Source organism: Zophobas morio, unplaced genomic scaffold, assembly GCF_036711695.1.
Source record: "Zophobas morio isolate AGI-343-1 ecotype UQ-CSIRO unplaced genomic scaffold, CSIRO_AGI_Zmor_V1 ptg000075l, whole genome shotgun sequence".
Taxonomy (NCBI): Eukaryota; Metazoa; Arthropoda; class Insecta; order Coleoptera; family Tenebrionidae; genus Zophobas; species Zophobas morio.
The window spans coordinates 97,093-113,312 of record NW_026972180.1 but is presented as its reverse complement, the minus strand read 5'-3'; the positions used below and the strand labels follow the sequence as shown (position 1 = coordinate 113,312).

At 33.3% G+C, this 16,220-nt stretch overlaps 1 protein-coding gene across 1 annotated transcript in view; it reads left to right on the top strand.

Annotated features, from left to right (window-relative positions):
- LOC135143752 (uncharacterized) overlaps window positions 1-10,379 on the top strand; it is a 39,008-nt gene extending 28,629 nt beyond the window's left edge. Inside the window, exons 3-5 of the mRNA XM_064075678.1 lie at window positions 5,421-5,981; window positions 8,663-9,102; window positions 9,151-10,379. Of these exons, the coding sequence (XP_063931748.1) occupies window positions 5,421-5,981; window positions 8,663-9,102; window positions 9,151-10,260 (2,111 nt within the window). The 3' untranslated portion in view covers window positions 10,261-10,379. The remainder of the gene's footprint in view (window positions 1-5,420; window positions 5,982-8,662; window positions 9,103-9,150) is intronic.
- Window positions 10,380-16,220: the final 5,841 nt, after the last annotated feature.

Genomic DNA, 16,220 nt, shown 5'->3' with positions numbered 1-16,220 from the left:
AAACATAGAATTTTTTGAAATGACGTCATCAAATTGTTGGTGGGGATGATCAGCAAAATTTTGGTAACCATCTACGTGATATTTCTAATATACATACAAAATTTGACAATGAGGGATCATGAAATGTCGAGAAAATATAAAAGTGACTCGTGAAGTAAAAAGTCATCAAGTTGGCGTTGCTTTTTTGATAGAAGAAAACGTAGAGAGAAACGCTTGTGTTTTATTAATTCATACTGTTCTATATAATTGACATTTCCGCGTTGTTAGCTGTCATCGAGTAAATTGGAGGGTAATTGTAGACATACTTCACAATGTTTACAAAAAATCAAAGCCAATTTGATGATTTTTTTAATTGAACACCGGTTATACAGTAAAGAAAAGGATTTCTATTAATTTTACAGGGTTTGGGTTTTTAGTTAAACATTCCCACCATGTGACTGACTAGCCAGATACGAATTAGGTTCACGTTTCCTTAATTTGATAAAGATAATCGCGATTCAGCTTCTGCCTCCTATTCTTTATCGAATTGTGGATTTATCGGTGAATTCTGTGTCTCTTGTTCTTGTGAACTACATGGAAGCGCGGTATTAATAATAATTAACTCTAAAACGCGCCCTAGGCTTCCAATCACATTCACTCGTTTAAATTGAAAAAACTGAAATTAAAAATGACGTTGAATTTCGTGAGAAAAAATTGGCAATAATCGGTTCCGTAATTTCGGAGATTACATGTTTAATAAAAATTGATTCAAACGCGAGACAAATAGACAGATAGACGGAAACGGGAGATCATCGTACTTTAGGGTCATGAAACGTCTAGAAAATATCAAAGTGGCAGTTTACGCTCGGGAAGTAAAAAATACGAAACTTTGTCATACTCCCCGAGGAAATTGACAAAAGGACTTTCGAAAGAATTTGAAATAACCGAATATCGGATTTCCTTAAATTAGACGAACAGATGCTACAACTTTTCCACGAACATATTTTTGAAGAAAATAACTAATATTAACGTCGGAGGAATTCATTTTTAGTCTATCGTAGTGTTTTAGTTTTGGTTATACAATTTATAATTTTTATTTACAGAGAACACTAAAATTTAGAAAACCTTTTGAGTAATACCTAAATGTTAATTTGAGCAACGTAAATACAGATTAAAAACGCTATTCTTTAAGGGATTGTAAACATTAGTACTCTTGAAGCGGCACCTTTTATCCAATTCACCTCTCTGATTTCGAATTACGAAATTTCACACTTTATGAAAAGTACACTTTCAGTGTGATAATGATGTACACATTTGTAGATTACGCATTCTACAATCGCCTCAGTTGTTGATAATTTTGCGAAATGAAAAACTGAGTGGTATCATTTTTTTTTTTTTAATATTTACATGAATTGTAAAATTATATTTCAAACCAAAATAAATCAGCGTGATCTGCCCGATAAATAATAACATAGTATGGGTAACAGGGGCGAATGCTTTTTTCTGCCATTGTTCCGGTCAACATAATGTTTCTCGGCTACTGGAACGCGAGCTTTTTGTTGTCTACCGACGCGCTTGCATTTAATCTTTCGAGTCGACAAAGCTTTTATAATTGGACCGTGTCCTTTGATTGCTTTTTGAATTACGACACATAGAACTCCTCGTTAAAGTCGAACCATTTAAATTATCTACATCAGTGTTAGGCTAGATCGTTAGAATTAATTGTATGAAAAACACTATCAATTTTCCATTACGTTTGTGGTTATCCATATTTTATTGCGTTATATTTTGAACTGGCATTATTGCTGTTCGCTAAATTTTCTACGAAGGTGTCAAATATTGGTTAGGTCTGACTTTGATATGACAGGCTATAAAAACAGTCCGAAATGACAGAAAATTGGAAGCGACAGCTGAAATAACTGAATTAATTGAAGGATCGGTATGTGCTCGACTCATTTGACAATTGCGTAATTAATGTTAAATGTTTACTGTGTCAATGTTTGTTTGAAATGATACAGAGTGAATTGCAACAGCAGCAGCATCGTAATTACATATATTCGAGTATAGTTCTATCGACAAAACAGCCGTTCACAGATTTTCTTAAAAAATATATTATTAATTAAAAAAATGTTATCTTCGGGAATAATAAATTTTTTGTCGCATTTTTATTTATCATGTGTGAAGAGTTATTAGGATACGCTTTGTAGTATATTTTGCTGCAGTTTTATACAGATAAAAAATTGGTGTGAAGTAATTTGCACAGAACTTCCCTCGCCCTTGAAGTACAACAAATACAAATTCTTCGGAAAATGATAGGAGTAAATTTTGCGATTTTTGTTATGATGATTTATAACAAGTTAAAAAAATCTATGTGAACTGTTAAAGTACAGATAAAGAAGCATGTTAAGCATTGGTTGCAAGTGAGTTTTCCCAGAACAAAATTTTGCGATTTTTAGCAAGGACACGTATATCAATTTGGATAGTTGTAGTGCAATACTAACAATAACAGTTCTGTATACTTCAATTTTCGGAAAAAATAGATTGACTCGTTCTTGATTTGATAAATAAAATAGATTTTTCAGTCATTTCAGATTTATTTGTTTTTGCATTTTCAAAATTAAATTGCCAAATGTTACACAGTTTTGATTTTTTTTCAAAAAATCTGGAATTCTAGGGTGAAAACTCAACATAAACCCAGAAGTGCAAGAGTATGTTATAATTTCCCGAGCGTAAGCTAAGGAGGGATCAAGTCCATTGAGCGAATTGCCACTTTCATATTTTGTCGCCGTTTCATGCTCCCTAGAGTACGAAAAAGTGATCTCCCGTTTCCGTCGGTCTGTCTGTCCGTCTGTCTGTCTGCCGTCTGTCTGAATTAATTTTTATTACACACGTAACTCCCGAAACTGGATCGATGGCCGCCAAATTAAAAAAAAATTTAAAATCGAAAAGTTTAAAACCGAGACACTAAAAAATCAAAAAGAAAAATTAACCTGACGTGATTTGACAAGCATCAGATCACCGCTCTGAGTGTGATGGAAATATGTACCTACTGTATGTTTTCTTCAGACCAATTTTTTTTTATAAAATTTAAATAAAATTTACTACTACTATAAATTTTGGAGATGACATCATCCCAATGTTGGTGAGGGTGATCAGACAAATTTTGATCAGCATTTTACTATGTACACAATATTCTTAACATAGATTTATAAAATTCGTTAACAATCGGTCTAATAGTTTCGGAGATTATCTGTTTAATAAAAATTGACGCAGACGACAGACAGACAGAAACAAAACATGAAAGTAGTCATTACAATACAATACTTCCTTAGCTTACGTTCGGGAAGTAGACATCAATGCCTTGTAACTGGACCGAATTCCTTACACGAAAATCTAAACAAGTTCTTCAAGGATTTGTGAGTCCTAAACAAACATTGTTTTCTACGCAGATTGCATAAAAACTTTCCCTTCATGAACTACCCTCTTTAGCAGACTCGCATAAAAATCACGTAGCTGCAACTGGACGAAAGAAAATTTCGTTCGAATCTTGAATGTACACTTATATGAATTACGTCCCGATTTTGTAAGTTATACTTTGAGTTCAAGCCCAACAAAACAGAACTCAGAACCTTCAAAACCACGATTAACAACATTTCTAGTCAGTAATGTTTTTTACCTGAATCACCAAGTAATCGTCAACATGCTTTTCATAAAATAAAACTAATTACGAACATATTTCAAGGGATATATTATTAAAGTAGTTGCTGGAGCAACATTTTCAGGTGACGCAGAATTAAGCCGGCACACGTTCGCTTTGAATACAAAGAGCTTGAATGGATGTTTTCAACCCGAAATTTGAAGTTTAGCTTCATTTGAATTATTGTTTTGAATAATATTTGCATATTTGTACTTCTATTGTGTGTTTTATGATGTCTAAGAAAATGTGGAGCCAATTATACGAGGCAGATTAATTGTTATTGCTCTTTGAATGTTTATAAACACATTTTGCCAAATAGACAAGTATGAAAGTTTATAGTCATTGTAGTTTTGGTGTTCGCAAAACTTATAATGCATTTTTTGGATTCTACGAGCTGTGAAACCTTAATTTTATTAGAAGCAAATAATTTCGTGAAATTAGGAGTATTTTTATGTTACGAGTTTTTTAAGTTGTGCATTTTTTAATCGCTTGATTACTAATCAAATTAATACGGGATATAATTTTCGTATATATAATTTTCATTTAATGAATAATGTATGCTTTCTACTTGAACAGACAAGAACAGCGGTAACGGTCGTTTCGCAACAGAATCGGTGTCGTCTTGCCCAAAGGATTTTGCAGAGAGAAACTGTAATCAAAATTTGAGAGCTTTTGTAGTGGAGTTACTTCAACTAGACCCCAATCGAAAGCTGTATCAAATTACGACAGGTGCAATTTGCAATGTGGAGTTCTTAACGGATCTCTTGGCACATTTAGCCACGCTATTTTGATTAAAACTTTTATATTTGCTCCATACCAAAGAACATTTGTGAACACTTTAAATTATTATGTTTTTTTATTGTCGAAGTTTTTATTTATATGTATGCGACATCGAAAATTTTGTTTTAGTATGACCTTGTTTTATTTTGACAAGGTACATTATGTGAATAATAAGAAACGCTGTTATTATTCATAAATATATGTATTATACTTCAATTGTTAGAAATCTGGAATGAATCTGAGGAGTATGTGTTGGTGGATTTAGAGATCGTCATATTATAAACTAATTTTTCTTGTGCAATCAATTTATGAGCAAATATGTCGTGAGCCACAGATGGCCTAACCATTAATGTGAGCACCGGGAATCATCAATCTTCGTGCAGCTCATTCTGTTTCGTAGTGAGCTAAGCGAATTGAAAACATTCGGGTGATTTTTTGAGCAGTTTTTAAAATATGTACAACGAATAATTTATTCCATTACTTTTAAAATTCCTTGCGATCCGAACGCCGGATTTAAAAAACTAAAATATTAGAATCGTAACTAGTTAATTGTTACTGCATAATTTTCAAGTCATTAATGTTTCTCTTGTAGAGATATACGGTAACGATTACCAAGTTCTAACAAAAGTTTAGCAAAGTGGTTTTCGAACCCCACACAATTTCATGGACCGCTTAGTTTTAAGGGATTTACAGGTCATTGTTAAAGTTAGGAGCTAAGGTAAACTTAAATAAACTTGAATTAAACTCTGATATTGATTGATTATAAAATTTGCCCAACTTGATTACTTATTAATTCAGGCCCTAAACCCGTACACTTACATTATTTTCGTAAATTGTCAAGTTTTCAAACCAAACTTGGTTGCACTCTTGTTTGTACATTTTCTCTTAAGTCTTTATTAAAATTTAAAATCTGTGCTATTATACAGTTTTAGCTATAATGTTTATTTAATGTTTCTTGTTTCAGACTGCCTCCACCTCCAACTGTATCGCGACTCGAAAGACCGATACAAACAAGGACAAACCAAAGCATCTCTGTCCCTCCAACACTTCCTGGGCTTGGAAACTGGATTTACCCTAGATAAAGAATCCAACACGGTCGCCATTTTGTGCCAAGATGTAGTTGTTGTGCTGGCTTTCGATAACAGAGAACGTTTGATGCAGTGGCAGGTCAAATTAAGTTCGCATTTGGGAGACGGTCCACATTTCCTTGTTCTTGTGTCTTCTGCTCCGCCCAAGTCTCGGTTACCTCCAGGCCCAGCGAGACTCCATGTCCAGGAAAGAGGTTTTTGTTTGACGGCCGGTGTTCCTCCTAGAGTTGCAGGCGAATGGCTCATCAGTAATCTAAGGAGATACGGTGTGGTCGAAGGGAGATTTTGTTTTGAGGGGGGTTCCAGGTGTGGGAAAGGGGAAGGTTTGCATGTTCTGTTAACCGATCAGGGAGAAGAAATTACGTCTACATTGAAAGTGGCCGCTGTTGGACAACTACATTCCTCGCGGAGAAGACCCGTGTCGAGAAATATGTCAGGTATAAAAATAAACATTTATATTTATCTGTTCGTAGACAATGTTTTCTACGATTTAAAAAAAAAATTGGTAACACAGTAACAGACCTCCGATTGCCCCAAGAGGTACAAATTGATTTTTATAGATGAAAACGATGTCAAAATGTAAAATTTGAAAATCAAAAGAAAATTAAGCATATATCATCTAATTCAGTGCGACTGTTGAATAAGTTCCAATATACGTTGTTTAAATTATTAGTGAAACTTTGGACCAGTCTGTATATGAGCCATAGACAACTTTTTTTTTTAGTTTTGAAATTATTGAGTGGCGTTGTGTCAAAAGCTGCCTATCAAAAGTTAGACAAATTGATAAATAGTTGGTAAATCATCCAGTTGTCTACATTAAAATAAAATAACTTGTACGATTAAAACAGTAATGTGGACATTTTTTTGTCGTGAAAAATACAGGCTGCTATTGTCTAGCTTGCTTCAAATGGTTGGCGCTATATTATTTTTAAACGTCCAATGAAGTTAGAATATGGTAGTGTCAAATTGTAGCAATAATCCATAACAAATTTTTGTTCAAGTTAAATGTCACTGTTAACCATGTAGAAATGTTAATGAATAAAAAACGGTTTGTTTTGTTTTAATTGTCTTAAGAAAGGCTTTTTTATTTTAAAACATGAAATGTGTTTTTTTTGTTTTATTTTTTTTTAATTACCTTTTTCAAATATTTGATGTGACTGATGTTAGTTTTTGTTAGAAAGAGCAGAAATTTTGAAATTTTAGCAAATCATACAAATTAATCAAATAAATTTATTTTTTATAAATAATATTATCAATTCCATGCTGACAACTGTAGCATGAAATATAAATATAAGCCGTGCCAAAAAACATATCAACAAAATTATTTGTTCTAATCTGTATTCAATTTTGAGGTTATGGCAGCATATTGTTGAAGTTTTTGTTGTCCTCCATGTAGTACAAATTTAAATCCAAAGATGGCGCTACAAGGAAAGATTTATTGCTGGTGTAGAAAGACATTAGTACGACGAGTTTCGTTTCTTTACCATAAACTTTATCAGGTCTATAAACAATACACGATATGACACATCAGGAGTGACTTCACAATAATTAATTTATAAATACATGTCTAAGATCTACCTACACTTTCATCCTTATTAATAAGTGGTTACAGTTCTACCAACTTCAAGCAAAATGTGTTGATACCAACTGAAACATAGTTGTTGATCAATTGATCAGGTTATATAAACTATAAAATCAAGTTAACTGGACAATTAGAAACGCTAAAATTGGATATAGTTAAGACGAGACAATCTTCAGAAACTAAATATTGATACTAAAGAACAAGAGACGAATGACCAAGTTAAAGCTGATAAGAGATTTTGTATTAATTTATACGTAAACGAACCTAAAACGTCTTAACTCTAAACATAAAACCTAAATAAAATGAAATTACAAAGAGTGTTACAGTACAGAATTCATTTTATGTTTGTGTCAGACACTTTCACGTTATGAATTACAAAATACCAGTTTAACTGTCAACGACTGACTGGAAAAAGTTGATTGATTCAATAGACAGCCCAGAAGTTTAATAAATCATTCCTTAAGGCGAAATGTTATATCAAGTCTACGTTAATGTTTGTAACAGAGTTAATTAAGTAGTTAATGTACATATTGGAAACATCTTTACCAAATATAACGGTTGTTCATTTGAAAAGTTCATTAAGTTGCTATTGATTTTTCTTTTTTTTTTAATATGTCTCTCATGGATCGTCTAATCTAACCTCACTTTTTCCAATGTAGTAGGTGAGGAGAGTAAATAAGACTTTTTTTTTAATTATATTAAAAACAGGTTTCATGTTACAATATATGTTGAAAATGTTGCAATTTTTGTTCAATTATTTGCTGTAAGTCATCTAGATTTGCAACCGGCGTTTGAAAAATTGTATTTTTTAAGATGACGCCACAAGAAAAAAATCACAAGTTGTCAAATCACAGGAACGAGGTGGCCAAGGAATTTCTGTATTTCGACTATAATTATGCGGTCATCAAAGTTTCTTACGAAATTTAAGTTGCTCATTGTAGTACAACGAACGGGAACTCCATCTTGTTGGAAGAATCCGTTCTGCAATTCATCCTCGTGTAACTGGTTGACAAAGGGCTCTAAAATTTCCTTTGGATATCTAGCAGCATTTAGTGTACCTACCTAATAAAAAATGAGAGTAAAAACTAATTTTAATTATAATTTTTTAACATTTTTATTGATTATTCTATTGGGTTGCCAGAAACTTCGGAGGTACCTACAGACTAGTAGATGAAATAAAATTTACTAGCCCAGAATCCGAAAAGTTTGGATAGGTAGTAAGCAGGCATGTTGTAAATTATCCCAATGATTATTATGACACCCAAGGCAAAAATACGAGAAATATAAAAAATAGAAATAGCACATTTTTTATCTACTCGATTAAGTTTTAGAATGTCTTACCTTCATATGTACGTTAGAGTAGCTTTAAAATCTATAAAAAAATAATTAAAAGGTGTTTAATTGAAAGTGCTTTCTACAACTTCGATAAATTTTTTGAATGCAAATTTCTTCGTAAATTTACAAAATTAAAATTTTGTAGCATTTTTACAAAACCGTTTTCAGTTTCCCCATGATGATTTTGATTTTGATTTTTAGTAATGGATAGTCCGAGACGTCCGACACTTCGACCAGACTGCCGAGCCACAGTGGAACTGAGCGATTCGTCCATCCTTTCCCGCGCAGAGTCTCCTTACACCGACTTAGAAAGCAATTATGGTTGTGGTGATAGTATTTCGAATGATGGTTGGGGCGTACCACCGATAGAACGCTGCATGAGTTGTATTAGTAAACTTGGAGCGTTGTCTAGATCGTCAACAGCAACGGTGACGATATCTGTACCTTGTTGGGAACACACGTGTGATAGGCATTCGATCAGCAGCGGGTCCGACAGCAGCGGTTGGAGTCAGGCCGTCACCAAGCCCCCAGCGAGACCCCCGAAACCCGGTACTGTGGCTGTGGCATCACCCAAAAAACCTCCGGCACCGGTACCCTCGTGCTATGACAATTACGACATTCCTAAAATACCTTATCCGGTGGTAAGAGATACGAAAGTTTAATTAGCGGTACTTAGCGAAAACTTTCAGGAACCAAAGTTGGACGAACATTACGACACCCCGCGCAAGTTGAAGGAATGCTTGTTCGACACTGTCCACAAACCATGCGGTTGCATAGTGAGAATTAGACAACCGGAGCCAGAAAGGCCTTGCGTTTGCCAACGTTTGATGTCGTGTTGGTCGGGGGACGAAGACATAAGCGCCCTCTACGCTACCGTCGATATGAGTAAGAAGTGTCAGAGGAATCAGACTGCGATCACTACTGCCAACTATGCCAACGTAACTCCGTTGTCGACGACTGCGGCGACAACTTCTTCTTCCAATTACGAAAACATGGAATTTGCTCAAACCCTCAAACTATACGAAAATAGTAAAGAAATCGGAGATAAAGCCAAAGCGTTGTGTAGTAAGTGTGGTCACGCTCAAGACGACTACCTCATGATGGAACCCTCTCTGAAGCCGCCTCAGCCGCACCCTGGCTATATACCGATGTCCCCGGCGGTGAAGCAGCGCCTAGGTAAAGCTTTTTCTAGTAGTAACCCGAACTTGGCCCCGACTCTGGATCGCTCGAACAAGCCCTCCGGTTCTGCCATGCTGCATGCCAACGTCTACCAGCGCAAACAACTCCTCGATTCCACCGATAATTTGGATTTGAAACGCAGGCGCTCCAACTCTGCCGATTCCTCAAGTCGTTGCGAAGAAGTCGAAACATCTCCGTGCCATTGTACTCAGTCTATTGCCGTTAGAAGGTCGTCTTCAGTTCCTTGTAAATCAAACCGCGATTCTTCTAGTTCTAACGATTCGGGCGTGTTCGAGTTACCACACAAGACACGGCTGTGTACGATTTCTACGTTACCTAGACGTTCGAAATCATCTGATCCCCTCAGAGACCTGAGTTTCCAGTTTAATAAGGCTGATGGGAAGTCGGCGAGCGCCGAAGCTGAAGTTCCAGTGTGTCCGTCGGGATCTACCAGCAGCGGTACCTCGGACATGTCCGATTATTTTGAGACGCTGTCCTTGTCATCGCACAGTTCAAATGAGGCTCCTCCACCCAGCTGTACTCTCAGACCGAGGTCTGGAAATGAGTACCTTAGCTTGCAGAGGCTCATAGTACCCGTTCCCGAAGAACGACATAACTAGTCTACAAATAGGAAGCAATAAATATTACAGTATCTAGTACAACATTACTATGATTATACTTATACATGTAATCTTTTCTGTAAAAAGTATTACTTTATAATAAATTATTCGCTGAAGGAGTGCCAAGTTTTGTTTAGCTGCATTTGTTGCACTTTTATATATTTAGAAAGGTATTATGTGTAACATTTTGCATTCATTTAGACAAAAACGCGTTTATAATTATAAGTAGCATAAATAATAAGCTGTCCAAGAACTGACTGGATAACGAGAAAATCGTAATTATTTTGACGCCACAGAAAAGGTGCATACATGCAGATTTTTTTGGAGCAGTTTGTATACAGGTAGTGAGAATTGGTGTGGATAATAGTGGGTAAAAGTACATATGGCAATGGATAATAATAATTTAATTTTAAAGTTATATCATTAGTTATTTAGAAGTGGGAGTAGACAAAATTGAAATTGTAATTATTGATAAATGTGTTTTGAGATTCGGTAAACTTTACAGTTTTTGGGTTCATGGCGTTTTATCAGTATCAAGCTAAAACGTTGCTCTTTAAAAACAACATTAAATTAAATTATGTATTAAAAGAGCAGTTGCATTACAGGAACCAATAAAAGATTCACGGGAAAAATAATTTTCCACATTTAAGAAATACTTCCAACTACAACTGCAGCAAATCGTGTGGGACATTAGAAAATCGACGAAAACAATAAAAAATCATACCAAATTATCTCAAAAATCACAAAAAAACTAAGAAAAACACATCTTCTACAAAGGAAACGGCTGATATATGATAAATCGATATTTCGTTTCTAGCGGATGAAGCAAAAAAAGTAACCCAAAACCATCAATGTCCAGGTAGATTTTACTCATACAATTACAAAAATAAAAGAAAAAATGATTCTCAAAAATCTTCCCATTAACGAATTTTTCAAAACTAAGCAAATCCATATCAAAAATGACTAAAAAAATTCCAAAAAATGGATGCCTTTAAGATCCCCAAATTTTTCAGCCGGTCTCATTGTTGGAGATAAAAAAATTTAGCTAAAACCATTAAAAATGCAGGTACAGCTTTCCAAAAAATTGCGAAAAAACTGACAAAAACTCATTTCTCAGACACCATATTTTGAGACAAAAATATCACCTACATTGCTAAAAAAACAAAGCAAAACACTGCAATTTATACCATAAAAATTTTGAGAAATTCTATGAATATCATGTTTTATGACCATATTCAGTAAAGATGTAGTTCAAGCAACGCTTTTGGTTTTTTATTAAAAAAAAATGTTGGTTAAAAACACAAGGCCAATGAATCAGAAGTACATTTTCGACAACTGACTACAAAAACGAAAAAATGACACCCATGGATGTGATTGCGGCGTAAAACGACTAGATTTGTATTGGTCGTCTAAAAATTTACATATTTTTTAATTCATTCAATGCTGAAATCTATTTGGAGTTTGACTCGGTTTCTGCTAGAATGTATGCATAGTACCTAATTAAAAAACATAAATAAGAAGAAAATAAACATGTAATATTTGGTTACATTTCTTACCTAGCAATAAATCTATAGTAGATATTACTGTCTACTGTCTACTTCTTTATCTAAATTGACAACTGTTGGAAAATAAATAAAATAAAAATAAGTCCCAAACCAAGGAATTTTCGATAAAGTATACAGTGCGTATTTTTTAAACGTGGCCACAGGAATTTCCATGTTAAATTTTATACCCCATATTAACTTATCTTTGAGTTAAGATTCAGAGTTGAAATTTTACTGGATGTAATTTAGGTAATCTTTTGTCGATTTTATAAAAGATCATGCTTTAAATTGAAGGATATTTCTTAAAAAAAAAAGATCACTTGTCGATAATATTGTGTAGGCAGCCATGTTAAAACAGAACCTGACGTTTCTGAAATTTGATTACTCCTTTCATTACTGTTTTTTCTGACCGAAATTCGTTAGCATGCTGCAGTACACAATTAAAGAAAAAGTTGCGTAAATTTCATGAGTGGGTAAATTTTTGTTTACCTTTGAGTGGAATATAAAATTTTATTTTATATTTTTATCGTTTTATAACAAAATTCCGAAAGCTTTCAATGCAGTATTTGGCTGTGGATTTTACATAGCATTGTTTATTATTTTCCACGTCGAATTTTTATGAAAATGCGTCTTCATTTACACTGGATAAGGTAATTGTACCACAAGTAATAGCATTGGAAGCTTCAAAAGCAACATCTAGTTTACTTCCCACCAAGTTTTATTAATTTGAAATGTAGTGAAGCGTGAAGCAGCGAATATCGTAAGAGTAAATATTTCCATTTCTACCACCACTTCGGTTTCCGTAGTTAGGTATAAAAAATGACTGAACTGTGGGTAAAAATGACGTAAGAGTTTGTAAAAGTACACTTTACCATAAAAAAAATTGTGGGTAAAAGGGAAAAACAACTATGTATAAGTATAAAATAAAAATATGAATCAGTATTTTTGTATTTTAGAAAACAAGCAGAGAATATTGTAAATTTAGCAAAATTAGGAATGCTAAGAATTTCTTTTTCGAAGTAAATTTGGTTGAGCAAAGTTATACAACAATTCACATGAATTTCACTGTTATAAAAATCTAGGAGTATATGATAAAACATGTAAGAAGTGTAGAAACTCAATTAACTGTGAATTATTATTAAGTGAATGTGGTATCACACACAATTTAACCATAAACATGCAATTACATAAAACAGGTTTACTAATATACAATTACAAAAAAACGAACTGTTTATGAACAGCTACGCTTTTAGAATGCGCAGTATTATTGAAACATGTTTTTACTAATAAATTGGTAGCCATAATATATATGTAAATGGAGAGATATACAAAGAAAATTAAAAATTCAATGTATTAGTAGATATACGAAAGCCGATTTAATCAAAAGAATTATTAGAGTATAAAAATCACGATAAAAAAAGAGAGAAGATATTTCTTTTTTTTAACGTCAGGATGCAGACTTGACTGTAAATAATATTACTGCTAAACCAAAAAAATTGGTCCAAGATTACTTAGACACAACTTCCCTCGCCCTTGAAGTACACAGTCCAACAAATTCCGCTTCTTTGAAAAATTATAACAAATTTTTGTTTTCTGATAACCTTTAGATATATAGTAAAAACCAGTGGTGTAAATAACACTCCGAACCCCTTGCTCCGCACGGGCGCAAATTCCAAGGAGACGCCGTCCGTAGACACACGGACAATATGAAATATATTCAAAGCAAATAATCAACGGAAAAGGGGGTAGTATTATCAGTGTTCATACGTAACTTCGATTGTTTATGTTTATACATCGAAAGAATGTTAGGTGGAAATTTATTTAATTTGAATGAGTTGTCTCCTCAAAACAGATAACTAGAATTATTAACTAAACCACAATGGAACATGATTATTATTATCCTTATTTAATCATAATTAAATAAAGACCTGGATATTTTCACATTTTTTAGAAAATGGGGTCCTTAATTTGATCAATAAAAAATTGGTCGAAGGCTATAAGTATAATCCGATAAATCCAGCTTTTTAATTATAATTATAAAATTTGATTTTAAGATTTTCGTTTTGTGATAATCGTTGTAAAGTAAAAATAACACCCCCGCAGCCCCTGCGCCGTACAGACAATCAAAAATATATTTAAACCACATAACTAACGGAATAAAATGTATTTCAGCACTAGGTAATAGCAATCTGAAGCTCAAGTGTTTATTTATGTTTATACATCCAAAGAATGTCACATAGAAATTAGTTTGATTTGAATGAGTTAAGTCTTCTCAAAACCGAGGATTAAAATTATTAACTAAAACACAATCTGATTATTATAATTCTTATTTTATCATTATTTTAAAAAGACGTGCGTATTCTTCACATTTTCGTGAAAATGAGGTGACTCGTTCTATATTTGACTAACAAAAAAATGGTGATGATGCCATCAACATGGATAACATTACACAGCATAAAACAAAAGTAGTCACGGCGTATTATCAATGCAAGAAATAAAAATAAAGGACATGGGGTGGGATTTTATTTCGACCGAAACGAAACGAAGCGATAAATGACAAGGACGAAAATATAAATTTCAGATGCGAAAGAAAAAGAGGACCCCACTTTATCGGAACCGATATTTTATCGTCATAGAAACAAAATCCCACCCCAGGTTCGCAATCGAACCCACGAAGTCACGACCGCAGGTCGCCGTTCACCCTGATATAACCACTGCGCCACGAGGACTTACATACCGTGGTGATAATATAATGCAATTATTCCGTGCAATTGTTTTTACAAAAATTTGAATGTTTAGCAAAAAAATTGAAAGCGGATTTGTTCACTACAAGTATAGAAATATATTTTTGTATAACATTCAAATAATTTAAAAATACAATTCATTGGAATGACCCCATCAAATTGTTGCTGGGGTTGATTACCCAAATTTTAGTTAGCGTTTAACCATCTACAATTCTACATGATATTCCTAATGTACCTACGTACAAAACTTGACAACAATATAGGTCCGGTAGTTTCGGAGATTACGTGTCTAATAAAACTGATGACTCTAGAAGTCATTCAGTCGAGAAAAGATGAAAGTGGCAATTCGACCGATTACGATGGACTCGATTACAACACTTCCTTAGCTTACGTTCGGGAAGTAATAATACCAATCATTATTGTAGTTTTTTTTTCCATTTTCTTTCATTATATTTCAGTAACGAGTTATCTAGGATAATAAAATTTCAAGGAAAGTAACTTTTTATTTTTGGGTTTGTACGGCATATTTTTAAATTAGTGATATTTTGCTTGTTTTTTAAAACATATGTTAGTGCATATAATATAGGAGTATGCTTTATCTTTAGTGCATATCTGCTTGTCTCTACTAATATGCGTTCAAAATTTGGCAAAAAGTGGTCCAATAGTTTCGGAAGTTATTTGTCTAATAAAAATAGGTACAGACACCAGACAGTCAGACAGACTGAACTACTGAACAGAAACTAGAGATCACTTAGTACTCTGGGAGTCATGAAACATCAAGAAAATATGAAAGTTGCACTTCGTCCGATGAACTCGACCTATTATACTTCCTTAGCTTACGCTCGGCAAGTAAAAAGAGTCAAAAGATCATGGAGGACTTCGAAATGGTTAAGATATGAATTTGGAATAATAAAATTGAAATATACATTAGATAATGACGAATTTCAAGTTATTAATTTTACGCGAAAAAACTTACATTGGTTGCAACCGACCTTGTCTTAATTTTTTTACATTTAACTGGAGGGAAAATAAATGAAAAGAAAAAAAAAGAAGTTATTAAAGTTGTTAAGACTTTATTAATGATAGCGTTAAGTGATGTAGAATTTTAATGTCCATGCTATGTTTTTGCAAATGAAATTCTTAGTTTTTTGATGTTAGTTTTATTGTTAATGCTATATTTGAGGAATGTAATTTTTTGTTTTGTTTTCACTAAGAGTAATAATTCTGGGTTGTAATAATGACTTGAATAAAAAGATTGGAAAAATATAAAAGTATCTTAAGTTAAAAGAAGTATTTGATTTTCATAAACATGATCTAACATAAGGGAATAAATGAAGATATACCTTTTAGCCGTAACATTATGCAATAAATTTAAAATAACATCAAAAGTTATACCTTTATGTTGGTTTGTGCTAAGAGAAATAAAACAGCATATGTTGACATATTATTACAAAGCTTATTTTTTAAACAAAACAAAAAAAATCATTATTTGATTGTAGCTTCAAATTTATCGTTTAGGAAAAGTTTTGCTTTGTTTAAATTTCCTGAAAAAGATTAGATTTCGAACTTACGGCCTTTTGCCTTCTGCCACAGATTTGTGACAGAGTTAATTGTAGATATTGGAAACATTTTTACCAAATGTATATTTATCGAATTAACTGGCATTTTTTGT